The sequence below is a fragment of the Apteryx mantelli genome, chromosome Z, assembly GCF_036417845.1.
Source record: "Apteryx mantelli isolate bAptMan1 chromosome Z, bAptMan1.hap1, whole genome shotgun sequence".
Classification (NCBI taxonomy): domain Eukaryota; kingdom Metazoa; phylum Chordata; class Aves; order Apterygiformes; family Apterygidae; genus Apteryx; species Apteryx mantelli.
Window position 1 is genome coordinate 83216090 of NC_090020.1, and position 22130 is coordinate 83238219.

At 46.2% G+C, this 22130-nt stretch overlaps 1 protein-coding gene across 1 annotated transcript in view; it reads right to left on the reverse strand.

Moving 5' to 3' along the window:
- The window catches only part of LOXHD1 (lipoxygenase homology PLAT domains 1), a 141222-nt gene that overhangs the window by 106248 nt on the left and 12844 nt on the right, over positions 1–22130 (reverse strand). Inside the window, exons 3-5 of the mRNA XM_067316464.1 lie at positions 21273–21387; positions 13704–13784; positions 12732–12916 (exon numbers count right to left, since the gene is read on the reverse strand). Of these exons, the coding sequence (XP_067172565.1) occupies positions 12732–12916; positions 13704–13784; positions 21273–21387 (381 nt within the window). The remainder of the gene's footprint in view (positions 1–12731; positions 12917–13703; positions 13785–21272; positions 21388–22130) is intronic.

Genomic DNA, 22130 nt, shown 5'->3' on the forward strand with positions numbered 1-22130 from the left:
TAGAGACCAAATCCAGAGCTAATCAAAATTTTTAACCTCATTTACTGATCATACCAACTGAAGTATGAACTGTCTCAGCTAACTTTACTGGCTCATTTTCCTTGGAGATTTCAATAAACACAGCTACAAATGCTAAAGCTTCAAAAATCACTTCCTGCCTTAGGGCAATTCAATTCAGGAAACCAGTTACTCACTGGACCTGTTCTTTAGCCTAGATAGATGACAGAGGACATTAAAATTCAGCCCAAGTCTTGGCTAGATCATCATCTTCTTACAATAATGATAAGAGAGATTCTACCTTCCAGGGAAGCAGAAATTTCCAACTGTTCACCTAAGAGCACCAGCAAACTGCAAAGTTTATTCAAGTCCTATAGAAACACAGCCCCTGGCAAATAATATGTTCTTTGCATCCTATCTTCAGCAAGCAACGCTCACTCTCAAATGAACTGTTTTGTCCCATCATCCCCACAAAGTTCTGTGGCCTTCTGAGCCTCTTAAAGAGAAGGGGTGGAAAATGAAGCATGAATATAAATACATATATATATATATATATATCTCCCAGAGGATGTGTACAGAGCAGCATTTTGAAAAGCCAACATCTGATGGCATGGTCTTCTCTGAAGATACCAGCATACACCAGGTCTGTTTTCGCTAGGCACATTCTTGGGAAGAAGCTTTCCCTGGCTGCCTCAGCCACCCATCCCATTTCCCACATGTCGTGCCCAGTCATGGCTCAGGCTGGAAACTCCTTTGCCAGGTGCATCCATCCACAGTTAGGGGAGAAGTATGTCTGAGCTTCCTGGCCAGCACTGGGAATAAGTTTTCTCAGGAGCTATGGACCATCACAAACCCCTGGGTTACCACTCGCAGAGCGAGGCACCTGCCTCCTCCACCATAAACGAACCCTAGCGTACGTTAAAAAATCATGCTAAAAAGCAGCAGACCCTTTGGTGCACATGATCACCCTGAAGCAAAGGTTGCAAGAACAAATGTATGAGAAGCAGCTGTTGGACCATTCCCTGAATTACAGCATGCACTCAGCTCCTGGGGTGAGGGCTACAAGGACAGACCCCAAACAGAAGAGAAAATCACCTGTCATGGCTTAATGAACGTGCTCTGAAAAGGCTAAAAATCGATCTGACCTTCTTGGCACCCTGGCACAAAACCAGCCAACACAGATAAAATAAAAATGATAAAAATGCAATAAATACTGAATAACAAGAAGAAGGGTAGAGTTGGGCTCAGAAAATACCTTAACATTTCTCTTTTCCTTCACTCCGTGGAGCTCTAACAACCTTCTAGAGACGTGCCAACCTCAAAGGATCTTATTTGCATTAGCCAAGGATGGAGATAGTACAATTTACAACTCCCATTTGACTACTAAACCGCTCTAACTAAAAGTGACTCTTTGTACTGTGGGATCTTCAATCACAGACCACATTTTTTAAAACACTTTGCTCCATGCACCTCCTCTGCAATATTTATTCTGCTGTCAGCGATTAATCTTCTACTCTTCTTTTCAGGGGCCAGAAGAGCCTGATGGGATAAAAAGATCCACAAAAGGAAAAGCATCAGTTGGTGAAGTTAGATTGCCACTGTAGGATCAGGCTTTATGTCTCTAAAATATAGACCAGAAGGATACCTGAACACATGCAGAGCATCAAGGAGGACATGCAGAGAACAGAGAAACACTGGTATAATTCTGTGCCAGGTCCAAAGCTTGAAAGGTTTTGCCAACAGCTCTATAGTTCAAATCTAAGGTGTACAGTGTCATGAATTGACAACCTGCTTGGAAAACCAAGTATTATTGTGCTACAAGGGCTTCACTCTGTCCCCTAAAACATGAGTGGGGCTGGAGTGCACAGCACTAAGCTTGGATGCCTCTTCTCCTTGCAGATGTTTTGCAAAGCTACTGCAGGAGCATTTGCAGTACAAGGGAAATATTTTTACTAAGAAGTTGTCCCCTTTTTCATGTTCCCAACTCTGAAACAATATCCACACAAACCAGTCCCCATACCTGCCCCGCACAGCTCTGAGCAATTCAAGACTTAGCCACGGCAGATAGAGTAGCACTTCACTCTGCCCAGGGGTCCTTTTGGACTTCGCATATCAGCACATCTTCCGGAATTAAATGGTGGAGGTGCAAATTTAAATAGAAAGGGATGCTACATCTTGAAAAGGCGGTGAGGATTCAGCTGCTAGAAGCATGCAGGAAAAGGCTCTCATCACAGCCGGGCAGCGATCTGGCTGAAGTCAAGTACTCTTCATTTTAAGCATGGGTGGATGTTGTTCCTTATTCTGCAAGCTCTTAATCTTGCATTATTTAAAACAGTAACATCATCTTTTTCAAAAATATCCACTTGGCTTTTTTTAATCTCAGTGCACGGCTCAGAGTTCATCCGTAAAACAGAGATCGAGATGTTGCCTGGAGATTTTCTCTGGATGCTTCTCCTAGCACCGGGAACATGCAAAATGCTAATGAGCGGCTGATAAAAGCTGTGACTCCATCTAGCTGTGCAGGCTCACTGCGGCACGGGCGCGGGGAAGGGAGCTTTTCTCGAACTGAAATTAGCAGCATCAGAGGCAAGAACTGCAAGATGCTGCAAGCCCGACAGCTCGCAAAAATGTAGTAGCAAGAGCCGTAACTGTTTTCTCCTGTCCATCCTCTCTCCTCCAGCCCGGCCGTCCCAGGAGGGCACTGGCGGTCGGTGCCAAGACGCCGTCCCCGGGAAGCAGCGGGGCGGCACTAACTGATATGACCCCGCTGCACTAATTTAGCAGAGGTGTGACAGGCAAGCGGCTTGTCTGTCACTAATCAACTCAGCCACAGCTTTCAGCAGCTGAAAGGGAAGATTAATATTCCACCGTGAGCCAGATTCAGTTCCTTTCCACCGAGAGCTGAGGGGTTTATTTTCGTGGAGGAGAACAGTGGAGGGTTGAGACGCTGCAGGGACACACGGCGTGGCACTGCACCCGGGAGGAAGACCATGGGGCTGCAGCACCCCCTCCTACGCCTGCCCCCCTGATGTCTCCATCCCGAGGACGTGGGGTGCAGCACCAACAGAACACCCTGCCCAGGTTCTTCTCATCCAGCCCACACCACCCCCGGGTGCTCTCATCCACCTTCCCTCCTGCCCACGACCATGGAAAACGCATGGACACCTCCCAGCCAAATCTGAGGGCCAATTTGTTGTTTCCCCCTTTGGTTAAACTCAGGCCTTCCTTCCACCTTCAAACTTCAGCTGACTGCTCAGCTGTGCAATATTCATCTGTTAATGCAATTTATTTAGCAATATGATATCATTGTCGCTTGAAATACTGCAGGATGGAGTTGCCTGAGGAAATCTTGTGGCGAGTATTATTTGGGGCACTAGACGGGGCCTTCATGGACAAGCTGATGAATTCATAGCAGCAGGAGCAACAGATCCAGGCAGGGAAACAAAGCCGGTCATGCTCCATTACAGAGAGCTACTACCTCCCGCAGGGCACAGCGAGTTCTCTGTAGGCATCTCTGCCCGTCTCCCTCATGCACGACCTGCGGTGAAGCAGGTTGGCAGCACAGCATCCAACAGCTAAGAAACATCACAGCCATCAGAGGTAACATGCACTGGGTTAAAAGCAGGAGACTAAATTGTAGGCAGCCCCGAATTCTCCTTGTAAGGCAACTTTTAGCAATTATCTTTCTGTTTGCAAAGTGCTCCCAAGGGTAGCAATGTTTAAGATCCACCCTGTGCTACTCAGCACTGAACAGGCGGATTTTGGACCAGAGAGGGTGGAATGGGCAGGGAGGAGGCATTGCTACTGTCTCTGAATTGTTACAGCTGCCAAAGGAATAAATCTGTGGTTAGTATGAAAAGCAGAAGAACTGGTGCTAGAGGAGGAGGCAAGACACAGTTTCAATGCCTGGCTCCACCGCAGTCTTTTTGCATGACCCTGGGAATGTGGTTTAACTTCCCTGTGCCTCAATTCCTCGCTGTCAGATCAAGCCAGTAATTCCCGCCCACTAGAAACCCTCTGATGAAATATCTCCTTGATGGAAAGCATTGCTTCATCAAAATAGAAGCTCTTTTATACCACTTCAGACAACATTTTTCTCAGCGACAGCTGGACTTATTGGTTAGTGCAACCATTAAAAAGGTTGGACAGCCCATGGTTAGGGCAGACAGCTGGGACCCGGAGTCCTCTATCCAACATGCCTGATTCAGGCTAAGAATTGCAATTTAATTCTCTTCCTTCCTAGGAGAGAGCCCACACCCACCAGGCTAACACCTACACGAGCTTCTCCTGGCCTGCTGGTGGAAACGTCTTATATCATTTTCATACAACACCGCGCTATCTCTGGAGTCTCTACGAATGCTGCAAAGAGAATAAAACCCACCTAGCCCTAATCATTACACCTCTCTCTTCTGCAGCAGCGGTGACCCTAGAGATAACAAGGCAGAGGAAAACGTAACGGGAAACTGAAGCTACCCCTATTAAAGCAAACCGAGGAATCCTGTTGAGCTCAACAAGAGTCAGCTCTGCCTCTAAAACGCGGCTCGTTGTTGCATAAAACAATTGCACACGGTTAGGGAAGATCTTTCTGCCCCTCAAGGAAAGAGTGGAATTGAAAAGATCGGTCGGGAGGTCTAGTGCTCAAGAGTAATTAATCTCTGTCAAGAGTAATCGACAGCTATCTTTCCTAACGAGCTGCACTTTCAGAGGCAAAGAACAGCTTCTTAAATGGAGGGTTCAGATTGGAAATTCAGATTACAAGCACCCTTGGAGCGCAGGGGATGCTGATGAAGGAAGAGCTCCACATTGCTTTCGGCCACGAGCGCGCTGCCCAAAGCGTGGTGCGAGTGGGGGAAACGCCAGGCGCGTCTGCGTGGCGGTGGTGCGCGTTGTCCCGGGCAGCGCTGAGCCTGCGAGCCACCACCGCCACCCCGGGCAGCAGCTCTCTCCGCGAGCCTGCTCTTAAGAGGGATTATTGCTACTGCCAAGGAAGCGTAACGCATGGGAAAGGGAGATGATTAGGTTTGCTCTCCTGAATATTACATTATTCTCAACCGTTGTCTCCTGCTTTTCCTGCCATCAGCTCAGCTGCTGAGTCTCCCTGTCCAGCCCGGAGACCGCAAGATTCAGCCCCATTAAGAGCAATTTTTATACAAAATCAAAGCGTGCATCAAGACGGTTAATATATTAGGATTCAGCCTGGATCATCCCTCCGCAGAGCCTGTGAGAGGCAATCTACCCCATGCAGGAGTCTTTGCTTGTAGGATATGCTAAACTGATGTTCCTACTGCGCCTTCAAAGCGATGATGACATATTGAAGTGAGCTTTAAACGACCTTGCTCAGGGGACAATTGCGGTTTAGTTGCAGAGGCATGGAGCTTGGCACGGGGCAACCCACCTCGTGACAGCGCCGTGGAAATCCCTGTTCACTTAATTCTCCAAGATTTCTCATTGTTTTTGATTAGCTCAGCCCCAGGATGGGAGCCCATGGAAAAAAAAAAAGAACAAAACCCCCCCCCAAAACCCAGACATTTCACAAAAGAAATATCCATTTCCCTTCCCTCCTGCTTCCCTGAGCCTGGTATATTCGAAATTGGGGAAATCATTGAAAAGAAGCTCTTGGGTAAAATATTTTTGCTCAAAATGAAGAGTAAAATAATTTTACAGTGTTGTTCAAAATTATATTAGCACTGTACTTCAGTCTCACTTTTTATATGTAATACTTTTTAAATAAAGTTACTTTATTTCAAAACTGACAGTGTAAAATAATTACAATATCTGGATATAATTGGTCAAATTTATGCCCATCTTCAGAGCCATTCGTTATCTGTTTTATACTGGATACACGTAGATCTGTATACCAGCTGCACACAAGAGATGGCTCATTCATTTCCAAACTTTTTTCTCTTGAAACAAGAGGTCCTTATTTATGTGAATTACAGGTCCCTGTTTACATCCCATTTCTGAGCTCTGTGCATCTTTTCTTCCTTCTGGTTTACAAGTCATCAGCGTTTCTTTTCATTTCTAGCTTTTCAGTTCCTCCTTGCTCTTGCCCAGTTTTAGAGATAAAACATCAGGCAAAAAGTACACTACAAAACCCTCCATAGCTGAATTGTTTTAGGCATCATGGCCTGAGGGTACAGACAGGGTAAAGTTTGTAGGGAGAGTAAAATCCTTATAAGACCAACTGATCTAGTCAGAAAAAAAAAAAAAGACATTTTTGGGTGCATGATGTGCCTGATAACATCACAGCTTTCTTCCAACAGTATTAGTTGTGTAGAAGAAGATATTCCTCCATCTAAAAACCTTATTTATTGAATATCAGTGCGCAGCAAAGCTTCATCCTTAATATGGGCATTTGTCATTATTCAAAAATAAAGAATTTATATTTATTACATAATATATTTAGCTGCATTTGCCTGTGCTAGTTATACACTTCCTGTTCTCAACATAAATAAAGTTGAGTTTTGATGAGCAGGTTACATCAGTTAATATTTTGTTCCCCCTACCCCAGATCTTCTCCTTTTTTCCTGACCCTCCAAATCCTCAGAAACAACTTTTTGGTTTTTTGCTCATTAAAGTTTCCAGAACATGACAGCACATTTTGAATCATGACCCAAGGGCGGCAGAAAAAGTCCCACTCCAAGTACACAAGACTCTTCAGATCTGAGGCTTTGTGAAACAAGGCTACAAAGCCCATCAGATGTCATCTGCTGGTGTCTCACATCCAAAATGCTGGTTTTTATCATAGCTTCCAACACCAGTACATTACTGAGAAATATTGGCTGCAGCTTCAGCTCAGATCCAGTCCAGCCCTTAGGCACATGCATCTCCCATTGGGACAGGATGGACTTAGCTACTGACTCAAAGTCAAGCGTGTGCATCAATACCTGGTGCCCCAAGTGTTTTCTCAAACCCGAGCCAGGTCAGTCGCTCATAAGTCTTCAACTCAGCCAACATCAAAACTTTGGACAATGAACTGTGAAGTCTTAACACATGCTTCCTTCCCAGAAGAAAGAAATAAAACAACTCATATTCCCAGCTCAAAGATATGAGTTTTAGGTCCTAGTGGACCTAAAAAAACTTAGAGAATATCTATGGCTTGTTAACTCTATGTGCACTCACATAGATGCTCTCAAAAGCACACCAGGCAGAGAAGTCAGTGTAGCCTGCTCCTTTGTATGGACAAACTGCCTTCATAACAGCATTTTAAGGAAACTGTTCTCCGGTTCTCTTTGCCTGTGGTGTTCTCCTCTGACCCACCATGAACACAGACCATCCCCATCTCCTTGGGTGATCTCATTACCCCTCTCCTACATGAGGACAGACCAATTATTCAAGGAAACTCATGAAAGACTAATGGATTGGGGCTGACCTGCAACTTGATGAACTGAACTTCTCTCTTTTGTAATTGTAATAAATATTGGTTTTTTTAAAGACCAGACTACCCTCTCCATGCATAAGCACACAGGCACATCTCATCTCTAATCTGCCTTTAGAAGTATTCAGCTCCCAGTTGCTCGGTGTGACCTTCTAGGCATATATTCATAGTCATAACAGTGCAGGGTGCAACCTCTCCAAAAGAGAGTGAGTCTCAGCTCTGGATCAGGCCAGAATTAATGCAACCACCAATCTTCCCATTCAAAGCTGGTTCTTGTCACAGTGAGGCAGAAAGCCCATGTCTGCCCGCTAAAAGACCATGCACACTTACCCCGGGACACAGCACAGCTACACCTAACCTGGACTTGGGATCCATTTTTGCCATATGACTACTAAAAATTAAAAATAACCAGTGACCAATGCCTGGCACTTCTAAGTTGTGGAATAATAAATGCAGTGCAACTGAGTTGAGTGCTCCCATTCTCAAGGTCCGGGTGCGCAATGTGTTGTGTCTGCCCTGCTCTTCAGAACTGTGCTGGATAACACATCCACTGTAAACACCGTCATTATTAATAGGCCAGATAAGATTAAACTTTACCCAGAAAAGATGTTATTACCATTGAAGTGAATGGAGTAGTTACACAGTCTGAGGTCAGACACACGCAGTTCTGTCTTATTGTGAATACACAGCCTTGAAAGAGTTGGATATGGACTGCTGTCTGATGCACATTTATGGCCTATTGTGTCCAGTCTTGAACAATTTAGGAGTGCCGATGGCCAAGGAGCCAGCTGGAAATCAGTCCTTGGCTCTGAACTTTGTTTGCAACAGCCAGGTTGGCAAGACTTGATGAAAATTTGACAGGTCAACATTCATTTCAGTCACACAAAAGTCTAAATTCCTTTTCAGGTATTTGAGCCCTTGCAAATAGTTTTAAGCACCAGGCGAGTAAAATCCCCCTTTGGAAATGAATGTTGCTGCTTTCTCTCTGTCAGAGAGTGCATGCAGAGAATTGTTTCGGTAAGGGAGAGATTTCAATCTTTCAATCTGTGCTCATGACTAACAAACATATCATCTGGTCCTAGCTAACCTCAGCCTCTTTTGCAAATGCAGACAAAATATAGCCTTGAAGAATAGATTCCAGCACTAGATCCTGAGACCCTTCAGCCCAGCTCAACCCCAAATCTCAGGACTCCCTGCTTTCCAGCTGGGAGTTAAAGCTGTATACATCACATGCAGGGGTGGAGAAATATCCCCTTAGCAGTTCCTGCAGGCAGTGTCAAGCCCGGCTCTGAGGGACATCTTTTGCCACAGTGCGGGAACCACCATGGCGTGGACCATGAGTGTGGGAGACACGAGAGTCCTCCTGCGGGATGACCTGAAGGCTTTTAACCCAGAGCCTGCAGAGCACATAGTGACAGGAATGTCCTGTTTCTCTTCCTTCATCCTTATTTCTCAGCCACGATTTTAGAAGACCGTGCCAAAATGGGAGAGGCAGATTAACATCTTTGCCAGTTCCATCATCAGCTCTCTCCTGAGCCTGGTTAACTGCCAACTTATTCTAAATTTGGTCGTGTTTTTGGTGGCATGCCTACACTAATAATCACACGGACTATCACTTAATTTTTCCCATAGGCTGATAAAACTTCCCACCACAAGCAAACTGGGCTGAGAACAGAGCAGGCTGCAGGTATCAGGCCACAGACGGGGAACGAGCTCCCACATTTTATCGGGTTTTGCACGTCCTCAGGTCTGTAGGTCTTATTAGTGCAACTAAAAGTTATTGCAAGCACTGTCCTCCCCCAGCCACCGTTCACTTTGGCAGGACCTCAGACACCCTCAGAGGTCCTGATCCCAAACCCGCAGCCCTCCAAGGAAAGCCTTCAGCTTCCAGCAGGTCCCCAGCATAAGGATTCGGCCACAGTCAGGCAAACCGAAGGCTTCGGAAGCTCAAGGCAAGCAGTGTAAGGCCCCACAACAGCCCTTCCTTGTAATTAATACCTGTAATGTAAGTTAATCCTGGCTGCCAATAGCAGCTGCTGGGTAAATAAGTCTGCGGCACTATCGCCGTCGAAGGGCCGCGGGCATACGATGCCGCGCATACGAATGCGGGGAATAGAAGAGCATTCAAGCAGGAGCGCTTAAAATGTAACCTGCTCTCCTTGAGAAATGCGTGGCGTTCAACAGGGAAAAGGCAGGAGCTGTATTATTCAAATAAGTAAATGCAGTCACTCAGCTGTCTGCAATCATTAAGTCTTCCTGCCATCCCCAGTAGATCCGTCTGGCTCATGAAAAGCACTCCACCTTTTCTTTTTTTTTTTTTTTTTCTCTTTTTTGTCCAATTTTTCAATTGTATGCTGGCTATTGCTGGGGAACGTATTGTTTTCTGCCTTTTTTATAACATTTCTATTTTCTCCCTTAAATGAACTTCTTCAAAGCTCATAGCCCTATGGGGATCCACTGGCTCACCTGTTCTCCTCACCAAGAAAGGGGCCGAGTCTCCCCATGATTTGGGCAGGTTTTGGTCCACACACCAACGAACCCCTTCAAATACAAAGCTTCTACAGAGTTTCGGCAAAGCAAACACTTAACAAAACAAAATCAGTGTATTTTTCTCCAGTCCACCTCCGAAACGTATCACAGAAAACATGCACATCCCAACAGTGACCTCCGGTTCAAGGTAGGAAGATAAATCCTCAGGACAAAGATGACAGAGCTCTCTGGGAGATCAAAAGCTGAAGAGGTTGTAGGTGAGGGAACATGGAAAAAAAGTTTTTTGGTTACCTCCAAAGATGTACCAGACTGCGGCAGGAAATGGAGCATGAAAGCAAAGCACAAGGCTAAAGTCTGTAACATCAGTGCCCGGATGGTTCACAGAGAAGAACTAAAGAAAAAAGGGAAACAATGACTCAAGAAACACGAGCGAAAAGGAGACGAGAGGGGCACTGAACCCTGCTAATCAGAACACAGCCTTAAGGGGGAGCAAGGCACATAGCTACAGGCACATAAAAATCACCAAACCACAAAATTATGCATTTGTCTAGCAGCCTGGAAAATATGAGTACTCTCAAAGTAAACACCTCTGTTTAATCCATCTGAAAGAAAGAAATAAATTTAGGGCAAACAGCTTGCACGTACAAAGGAAATCATCTCACCATCTCATTTCAGACTTTTACAGATTCAGAAGGAGCCAAAAGGGGTTCAGACAAATTTACATTTGCAGTTGACAGTTCACCTCAGCCCGGGAATGTTTATCTTTCATTAATTATGGTTCAAGGGGAACGGCAACCCGAGAGAGCTGAGCGAACCCTCTCCTCTTACAGATTCGTACCTGCCACCTGGAAGGCATCCAACCCTTCGCCCGTGCCTCTGGCCTCAGCCCAACTCCCCATGTTTCCCCGGAAGGGCTGCAAAACTGTGGTGCTTCAAAGCAGGATTTTCAACCCAGTCAGGGTGATGCGAACACACACGTTTCTGACAAATATCTGGTTGCATCTCTTCTTTTGTACTCTTAAGGCGGGGGACAATCTTATCTGTATTTGTCCTGGATATACAGCACCAAGCGTAGTCATCAGCGGTTGGTATATAACATCAAACCACTTCTCCAGAAGAACGAGCGCTTGGGACTAGGTTCGCAGCTGGCAAAATACAAAGTTGCTCCAGCAATTTCATTGGAGCTACACTGATTTTTACCAGCTGAAGGTTTAGCCCACAGTTTTTTTCCTGCCGAGAGACAGGTGTTGAACAGGATGGAGGAAACCACTTGCATTCATTTGAATCAGCTCTCCCAGGCAGAAACAATAATAAATTCAAATAAATTGTTGTGTCATTTAAAGATCTATTGAGTAGCTGACTTCCTCCTCAAGGGACCTCTCTTTAATTGTATATTGCTTTGACTCATACACAGCCTCCTCCTGACCCCTCCCGCCCCTCAAGTATCTTTAACTCTTCCATTTCGCAGGCTGAATGGGTAAAAGAGCAGTAAAGCACTCAGCCCCAGCATTCACTGGGTGGGTTTTTGGCAGAGCATCTCCAGACGTTATCTCATTCCCCTATGGCAACCACCCTGGAGAGTTCTGTGCCTATAAAATGCTTCCACATACATTTTTTTGTCAATGGATATTATTAGCGCATGCCAGCTCATGCAATATCCTTTAATAGCTCCATCTTCAACATATTAAAACTGCCTTAGGAGGTTGCATCTTACTAGTTGGGGGGGGGGAGGGGGAATTGTCTAACAATCCATGGACAAACAGCATCACGGCATATTGTTTCAATGTTAACTTTAAACAGAATCTTAATAAAAACAGCAATTCTTTGCCTTTCCAGAGCATCTATCAGTGCCCAAAGCACTGTACTGCAGTTGGCATGAAACTATTTTTACAAAAAAAAAAAAAAGGCCTGAAGCGTTCATGCTGACAGCACTAGCGCAAAAAATTTACTACAAATTCTCAGAAAGATGTGATACTATCAAAAGCACGAGCTTCCCCTCTTTTCCACCAAACTGTGCCTTTCCTTTCCCTCGGATTTGTGGCTAACGATGGGAACGCTTTGCTTTCCATGCCCATAATTAGACTTCCAGAAAGGAGTGGTGCATTGGTGAGGTCATGAGGAAAATACAACTTGGTTTCCTCATTAACAGTTGGAGCTAAACTGCCAGCATATCACCTGAGGTTGATTTGCTGGCTCAACTTTCACATCTCGATCATCTTCCCACTCACGTTACACACACCATACATCACCACATGGTCTACACGCTGATATCAATTTGGGAGTGTATGTCTGGTTTGCAAGCTGTCCTGGCTTCGTTTCAACATCATTAGCTTAAAACCACTCTGAAAAATAGGCACCAGTTCAATATGGATATCATACACATTCAGTAAACTGGTGTAGAGTTATAGAGAGGGGGTTGGCTTGTTTATGGAAATTTCCTGTGGGTCGTCACCAGAGCCTGGAAACACTTAACGTCATGCGTGGGATTGCAACTGCGCTGTCTCTTCCAACAGCACACAGTGATACCGGCTACATCTTCTGGGGTGGGGTGCATCTCATGCATCTTTAGTCATTTAATCTAATTTAAGGTAGTCATCTTGGTGCATTCTGCACTCAACAAATAAGAGAAGCATCTCCATGTGGTGATTCATCTTACCTAAAGATGTCAGGTCTAATGCCAAAAGAAAGACTTACCCTTTGGAGGCATCTTCCTGTATCTCTCTCCACTCCTCTTTCTCCATAGGGAAAACTCAAATAAATCAGCTTAGGCTAAATGGTTAATTCTGATGTGGCTGAGGTCATCTGAAAGCAACCCTGCCCTTCCTGACAAGGAACCAGAAAGCGGAGCTTTTGGGGAAACCCTTACTTTTGGGCACGTCCATGGGGTCCAGGCTGCCGATGAGATCCCTGACATACAGCCCATCTCCATCCTCCTTGCTCAGCCAGTTGTTGCACGGGAAGTAGAAACGGAGGTGAGGTCTGTTCATGTCCGTCACTATCACGCGGTCGAGGAACCAGCCTGCGTTCAGTCCGGTGTTGTCATGCTCGATCCTAGAGGAAGAACAAACTGCGTGTGAGGGCCTGGATTTGGTATTTTGATTAAGACTGGCTACCAGCGCAGTAATTTAGTGCAATATTTTATTTAGGCAAAATTAGAGTAAGTATACCCCCAACTGGCACCTCCACGGGGTATTTTGTAAAAGAATGACCTTCCGTATGTGTTTGTGGGCAGATGTCATACGTGTGTATTTGTGCCATCACCTGCAAGGGGATGCACATATACACACACATGCGTGTTCATTCAACATTTGCATTCGTTCACCTTATATTACATGTCTAAAACATATGTGACAATCTCCCCCCACCCCATATCCCATGTGCTCCCTTCTCTTCTTACTCCGTTTTATCCACCTCTTCCCATTTTCCCAACTTCCTCTGTATCACTTACTAATTTTTATTTTATATAGGTCAATCAGGAGGCAACTAAACATAACGATTATTATTTATATTACCCTAATTCAGCAAAAGGGAACGGCAAACCCCATTTCCCTCAACAAGACATAAAAACAGTCCTAACTGCTTTTCTGTGTGACTGCGTATGACAGAAATACAATTCTTGGTGGGGAACGCGGATGGTTATAAGCAATACCGCAGGTGATTTCACGCTCCGGTTCAAATCTTAGACAGTAAATAAGCTTTTACCACCCCTTAACTTCACCTTGATAGGAGCACGCTCGCGAATAATGAATAAAACATGGCAATGCTGAAACCACCTTTGCCTGTCATCCGATTAGCACCTCGCGGAGCAGGTCTTGCGGTAGCAATGTTATGCAGGTACCTTATTTTCTTTATTTGTCCGACGTTGTTGGTTTTTACCCGGAACACATCTGTGTTGTTCCTCTCGAAGGCCGTGCAGCTCCTGTAATACACACGCACCAAAAGCTGGGTTAAGAAAAGAGCAACCTCGCCAGCAAACGCGCGCCGCGGCTTGCCTGAGCGCTAGCGTTCGAGGATGAAGAACTGCCATCTCTAGTACTGGCCAAACCTACTTTCCAACGTCCTCTTTCTCGTGACAGGCCTCGGGTGGCTTTAAGTACTGACGTTTAACAAGGGAGCAGACCTTTTCCCTTCTCAAACCTAAGAGCCTCTGCAGAAGCCGAGATCAAAACTTTGGGGGAAATGCAATGCTGGCCCAAGTAGATGCAAACCTTGGATCACATTCCATATCTCCTCCAAGAAGAAAGCAGGACAAAGACTTTCAAAGTCCTCGGCTAAATCACCGGGTGACGTAAGAGCTGTGGGAGCACGCTAGGTTCTCCCCTTAGCAAGGGGCTTTCAGAGGTCTCTGAGATAAATTGGCAGTAAGGTCATTTCAAGGCAGCACCAATCAGGCAAAAATTAAGAACCTCAACTCTTTTTGATGGCACCTCGCCCACGGCTCCTCGCCTCTGCTAACCCACCCGTGGGCTACTGAAACACAGAGCCTCCAGCACGAACGCTCAGCCCTTGCCGGCGGAGCGGCGCGGGAGACGCCTTCCTCGCTCGTTCCGCGGGGGCTCGGCGTGTCTTCCGCCTCCGTTCCCCGCTCCCAGCGGCGTCCTCTCCTCGCAGAGTGGAGCGGCCGAGGGGCTCGCGGCTGCCTTGCCCGCGGCACCGCCTCGAGCTCAGCCGGAGATAAAAGCAGGCCACGGCAGCGCAGGCTCCGCTCTTCCAACTTGTTTTGAAACAGCCGTCAAAACTTCCTTTGCAGCCTTCTCATGTGTTTTCTATCTGATTCAAAGCAAAACGCCTGAAGGACAGGGACCGCTTTCATTTTCTTTTTTTGGTAAAGCGTGCAGTTTGCATTTCGCAGGTGCGAGCGGAAGGCAATATAAAGTATATTGGCCTGGGAGAGGGCAGCGAGGATTTAATTCCCAGCGCTGCCTCCCGCCCCGCGGTGCGGTCTTCGGCAAGCTTCATCCTTTCTGAGATCCCGTTCCCCCCAAAACTGCTACGAGTAACATCAGGGCAAAACCCGTCCTTGCTCTGAGGGCACAGCCTCTCCCACCTGCCTTCCCCGGTGGGACCGAGTCCCACCGGGGCTGCTGAGCGTTATCGCAGGTAATCAATGCAGCGAAAAGCAGAAGCCGCATTAAAACGGACGAGAAACTACAGCAGCATAAAGCCGCCGTGACAAGCGGCTTGCGCTCGGAAAGTTAATGAGTATTAACCACCCGAGCACCGGCGTTCAGCTTTGCTCGGCTGAGGACCACCAGGACCGTCGCCGCTACGCGGAAGGGCCGGGACGGTTAACCTTGCCGTGAGGACGGGAGACAACCGAATCCAGCCCAGCCGAACCGAAACGGCAGCGGTTTCTCCCCACGCTCGCTCGCTCGGGAGGTTCGATGCGACGCCGCCGACTGCTCGGAGCGCTGCGGAGACGGCATCAAAACGTTAAGCGGGACCGACTAGCCAAAAGCTTTCCCGGCGCCGGCCCCGGCGGCTGCTGGTTTACTGCGTCCGTGCGCCGAGCCGGTTTCCTGCTCGGGGCGCGGGAACGGGGCTCCGAGAGGCAGAGGGGAAATTTGGTGCTCGAGCAGCGCCGAGCGGACGGCCACGATCGCTGCCCCGACGCGTCTGCGGAGCCGGTGCTCCGTGCATCGAGGAGCAGCTTGGGAAAGGATTGGGAAACGGGACTGCCATCCTGGGAAGCGTCACTGTCGAAAGGCGGGAAGAATTCAACCGTCATCTATACGTCTCCCTTCGCTCGAGCTGGATATGTAGCATCGAGGAGGAAAAAAAAAAAAAAGAAAAAGAACATTTTAAGGAAAAATTAAAAAGCAAACCCTTATTGCTTTAGTCTTGCCAAGTAAATGGGAACAGGGAGAGGGAGAGACTGTCCCATGGTGAATAGAGATACTGAGGTTTATCCAAAAAAAAAAAATAAGAGAGAGAGAGAAAGAGAGAGAGAGGAGAAGAAATTACAGCTGGGCTAAGTCAGAGCGTGGTCCAGGCTAAGGCTGCGGTAAGAAATTCATAGTCCGATTAGCAGAAGGAGCTCGTTACACCGAACAACGCAGCACGCTGGATCGCACAGCTCCAGCGACAAATAAAGCAGAGAAAAATCTGACTTGGAAATTGCAGCACTAAATTTCCCAAGCTCAAGCTCGACTGGGTTCAGACCCGGGGCTTGGACGCAGCCAGCCACGAGCGAACGCGTAGCCCGAAGACTGGCAGAGTTTCTCCTGGAGCCCTGTCATTTGGCTGGGATATCAGGCTAGGGCAATTTCAGAACTATGTTTCAATCATGTTTTTATTGCACATATTTAACCGATTTTAACAGCACTTGGGCAAAACACTGCGACAGACTATAAAAAAAAAAATAGAGCTAAGGAAGAGACACCCAAGGAATCCGAGAGTCAGCGAACTTCGTTAAAGACGAAGATATGAGATTTTCAGTTATATTTGGTATCTGAAATTGCTCTCAGACCTCTCTGGTTGAACAACTCCCCGCCGGCAGGCTGCACCGCTCGCAGCTCTGCAAACGTACAAGTCATCACCTGTCTGCTTTGGTGCTCTGTGCCCCGGCTGGAAAAGTCACGTTGCTAAAAAGCACCGCAAGACTCGGTGCGTGTTCCCATGCAATATTTACAGATCTCCGCGCGGACCTCTGCCGTAGGCCGCCGGAGCAGAGAGCAGAGCCAACGCCACGAGCGTTTCATGACGACGCGAGACGTCGAGAGTGAGAAACGTTCCTATCGACACCACAGTTGGAAATGCCTTAAAATGAGCAGCTGCGCTAGTAAATCACCTTTTTTTTTTTCTAAATAAGGGAGAGGGATTAACAAGATATTTAATCCCAGAGCCTAAAGAAAAGTCTCGCTTAAAACTGAAATCTTTAGTATTTGCAGAAAAGAGTCTGCACTTCCAATCGGCCAGCAAAACCCTTTCCAAGGCTGAGCCCTTAGCTCAGAGGGAAAACTTGGGTGCTGATCACAGCAGAGGCATAAAAATAATAACCCCGATCGTTAGCATTAATGCAGTGACCTGAATGAACTTAGCTTTGGTGGACGGACTTTTGGTTTTTGGCTGTTAGGCTGGTCGTGTGGCCAAACCATATTTGCTCTTGACGCAGAGCTGCACCAGCAGCATCGCTCACCTCCTTCTTGGAGGGACGAAGGCTCCAGAGGGTTTGGCCTGCAAATACGTTGCCACCAAAATATCACACCGAAAATTGACGCTCAGGATGACTGGCATAAAGAAAATAAAATTGCACTTCACGATGGCAACCTTAAAGCGCTGCATATCTTTCCGTTATCTACAGCTCGGCTGTTATTTTTCGGAGAAACAATAGGTAAAGTGGATAGCGCCATCGATAACTTTGCAAAGGTTGCTCAACGTTTCCCAATTTCAAATTACATTGTTGCTTGCATCTACTTTGCCAAATTTGGGGCTAAATTTTTCTTTGCTGAAAATTGCCATCACATTCCTGCGGGGAAATATATTGGAAAATGTTAATAAAAATGAGCTCAGGCATTTTTTTAGACTGAGATTAAAGAGTGCCAGGTAAGCGTTACAGATTTGCACCGCCATAAATTAGGGTACAAGTATCTACATAAGCTGCTTTAAAAGAGTAAACGCACTGCGTCTTTTGAGTATTGCAACCTTTTTCTGAAGAAGTGCTTTGGTCTGCAGGTATGACGTGGGAAGGCTTTCGTTGCCTTTATAGTTCATATAAAACTGGTTCATTTTAATTAGTAGCCTGGACAGCCTTCTCTATACCAGCTTTCTAACACTTCCTGACTTTTTATACTAACTATTGAGCTTAAATAAGCTTGTGGCCCTGTATTTGGTTATTTATTCTAGAGCTGTCAGACAACAAAATCAGATCTTCTGCAACCTGGTCTGGCTCTGCTGTAGCAGAGCTACAAAGATTAACTTGCACTAACGACCGCTGCACAGACACTCTGCAACTCCTCTTTACTGGCTGGCATTAGGAGCAAGAAAAGCTCTGTATAACAACTCAAAACCAGGTGGAAGGAGCTGCCAATCAGAAGCATTCAGATATGATATTAAAAAATGTTGCATGCTTCTCAAATTCAGTGGCAGCATAAGCAGCTAGCTGTCACTCACCAATTATTTCTTCTCTCTTTCAGATTGTCATTGCTGCTACATCTTTTCTCTCTCTCTCTTTTTTTTTTTTTAAGGAAAAAAAACCATGAATATTTATCATGCTTGTCACAAGCAGGGTGGCATAAGCCTGACATTGAAAAGTGGATGTTTACACTAACAACAGATAAATAATTTTGCTATTAAACCCTGAAGGGGGGCAGGGAGGGGGGCAGCAGTGTTCCCAGCTGAGTTTTACGATCTGTCCTACCCTACCTCAGCCCGAGACCAAGGAATCATGAGCAAGGAGGAAAAAAAAAATAATTTTTGCTAGGGAGGATCAACACCGTTGGGTCTGCGTTGGACCAGGGAGAAGCAGCTCATGCCTGCAGGAACGGTCCCAGCGGCTGCCAAAATGCCACCAGGCGACAGAGCAAGAGCAGCTTCTGCCTCCACCAGTGCCACAACGGAGCCCGGGAAAAAAACAAAACTGATTTTCAGGATCGCTTTTATTCTCTGGCTGAGCTACTCGGCTAAGCCTGCCCTAAATAAATACCTCTTTCGGTACTGAATTTGGGTGCTGCCACTTCCAGAATTCACGTTCAAGCCGCCGTGAAGATGTGTGTCCGTTTTTCACAGCTACCTTATTGTCGGCAAATGTTAAAAACACATGATATTTCATCAGCTTGCCATGTCGTCCCCGTTGCTGCACATGACAAACGGATCCGAAATGTCATGTATTTCACCACCAGCACACAATCACAAAAGAAATGAAAGGCCTATTCTAACCAGAAGCTGAAATGGTAGTACCATCTTTAGGCAACGCATGGTATTTTATCTTTTCATCATACACTGGGAAATAGGAACACCTATAAAATGTCATGCATTTGCAGTCATGTCATAAGTAAACTCATGTAAACGTTAAGTTGAAAGATGCATGAGATTCCATCCTTTTGCCATATTCACAAAGCTGCATAGCAAATTTAGGGGGCAAACTGGCTGGCTCACTGTTTGCTTCCTGATTAGAAGATGAGACTATCAATTAAGCAGGAGACTGCAGAAATTCCCGTGCTCCCAGGGAGACTAGCTTTTATCTCGCTGCAGTTTGCTGGAGCGCTGTAACGCGCCAGACTTTGCTCCGAGATGCAGAAATTTCGCTGAGGTTTGGGAAACCCCCGGTGGAAAATTGTAGTTGCGATTCCAGCAGTCGCCTCCCACGGGACCAATTTTTAAGAGCCCTGAATTGCAGGAGGTTGGCTTCCTATGCCTTTTGTCTTTGCTTGCAAACACCTTAGCCATCTGCTCTCTGCAGCGAAGAGGACCAAGCCCAAAACGTTAACCCAGGTCTGAACAGGCTCCGACTCGACACAAAATGCAAAAATAAAAGGCCAGCGCAGGAGGAAGGAGCAGGCATTAACTGAAGCACCAGCAAAGCTGACTTAGGCAGCTGGTAACACATTTAAGGTCACAGCTGACTAAGAAATAGTAATTCTTCTATTGAGATCTCCTGACTTCCTCTCCAAAGGCCACATTTTTAAGGTGATATTTGGATTATTTCCATAGTCACGTGCAGAAGAGCTCTCTCCCAATTAAGTGGCTCCTTACAGAAATGCTGACTGCAAGAAAACTCCCTGGAAGCAGATACCTCCTCGATGGCTTTGCCAAGTGCTACTAGGCAGGTTTGAGAGCAGCTCTGGGAAAGCAGCTCTTTCCCCAGCAGAGATGTTGCCATTGACCTGCTATGGGGCCACGTCATCTTTTACCTCCTTGCTTCACTTTCCTTCTGTATAAAATCAAGGGAAACGGCACTCGGCATGTTAAGTCCTTCGGGATGCCTGGATTAAGTTCACAGAATAGAGATAAAGCGTTGTGATTAGATACGTGATATACAGTCAGCGAGTTCTCACTGCTGTTTCTAAGGATGCTGGGTTAACAAAACTCCTTTTGCTAGCTCTGATTTCAGAATTTCAAATATGGCAAACAGGGCTGAAATTTCATGTATTTTCTTTACCATTCCCATATCATTTTCTTTACAGACTCTCATGTTTGAGTTGCTTCACTGGGAAGAGAAGCTCTTTTGAGGGTAAAATTTAAAATAGTTGCAGGTACCTCTTGTCGGTGCTGTAGAAATGGAGAAAATGGGATGTTACCGTGTGACATTAGCAGCGGGTTAATATTTTCTGAAGCACATTTTCAAGAAAACCAAAACAGTAAGAACCCCCAAACCCAGAGACGCACAGCTCCTCCTAGACCCCGCGGAGAAGGGATTTCTGCTCTCTGCTAGCGTGATCGTCTGCCTAAGGGGCAACGAGATCGCACAGAGCTGGGGCTTCGCTGGCGGACTGTCGCGGCTCAGCTGAAATGGGCAGCAATCGGCTCAAAGCAGCCACCCTGCCTCTTCTCCGTATCCACCAGCTCTCCTACTCCACTGCTGCCTGACTTCTGCAGACCATCGTCCTGCACACCTTGGCCAAAGCTGCCCTCCACATCTGTTCAGGACCAGTTTTTAAAAGAATAGGTCCACATTTGCTAGTTTTGGTGCTTAAGTGGAGGGTTTTGCTTCCACAGTTTGGCACTTCATTAAAAGTCATATCATTTCCCCAGGAGCTGGGTACCTGCTGACTCTGATGCTCACCTTTTTGGGGGGAGGAAGCTACTGAGACAGTCAGAAGCCTCATCTTAGGTCATTAAATCATAAAATACTGCTTTCATTGAGTTCAACACAGTGGTAAGGACTGAGAAGCCACATCCAGAGGATGCCATTAGAATCACTGGAGGGAGGCTCAGAACGGGGCATGAAAATGCTGTCTTCGTGCAGCACATAGGATGGCAACAGCCTAAATCGTGTAGGTGGCTACCCGTTAACAACATTACTTTAGACCCACTGAATTACTCTTCAGAAAGCTTCAAGGACACCTATCTAATTGGCTTAGCATTTTAGACTTTGGTGGGATTTTATGCAGCTTAATATGGCCCATCGTGCCCACTCCAACAGCGCTGAACGTTCTCAGCTCCTAAATCAAGAGCTCCTAATTTAAGCTTTAAGAAAAGCAAGTCAACCCCCACTTCCCACAAGTGTGAGCCTTATATAATCTGGATCTGAATATACGTTTCTGCCTACAGAAGGGAATGCAGGTTTGCAAGGTGTCGGGTAAGAAACATGCAACAGCAGAAATCCTGATTTCCCCAACAATTTTGAAATACCTGTTAGATGTATTCCCTCCACATCCATCAGCACAATATTATGTTTCATCAAAATGCAATAAAAAGTTACTGAAAAACAGGCCTCAGGAATACAGATGTCATTCCAGATACTCACTTGCTCGTGAGATGAGTCTTAGGAGTAATCCCGAACTCTCCAAAGAGAGTAACGAAGACGTTGGCATCAGTTCCTGCTCCCCGGACATCGCCCGTCACCGTCACCACCTCGTAAACTGCGAGGGGAGAAAAGAAAGATCAGGACAAGAGGAGAAATCCCTCATCCTACACTTCAAAGATCCAGATCGCTCCCCAACCTGAGCCGAAATACAGACCCCGGGGTGGATCTCTGCTCCCACCACCGAAAAAGCCCATCTCCCAGGCAGACGTAACCACTGCTAGAGATCGGGACAGCTAGCAAAAATGACTGTGTTGAGCTAAAACTGCTGAAGGCACACAATGGAAAGAGATCAAGTTAGGACAGGCTTTACCGAAAATAAAACAACACTTCTCTGTGAACACTCGTCTCCCCCACCACAAAGTATGTGCATGTATTATATCTAACAGATGAATTTACGTGACGTGTTAGATTAAAGCTGCCGAGCCATTATTCATCTGTGCACATGTCAATGCAACGCGCTCGTCCCCGTTTGCACTGCTAATATATTTGTATAAAGCTTAGAAATCACTACAGCCAGAAAGTATGCACTTCACTTGTTCTGCAGACTTCACCAAAGAATGAATGGCAAATCACAATGAGAATATGGTAGGAAAATGCTTAAATTAGAGTCTTAAAGCTCGATCTATTTATCTTTCCAAGCAGTAGATTGAGTGGTGACTTTATTACCACACATCAGTATCTTCTTGGGAGAAATTCAGGTAAAAAGAGCCTTTCTACTACAGCGGAGGAAAGCATGACAAAATCCAATGACCAAAATAAACTGAAGTTATGATCAGACACGCATTTCTTAAGGACGAT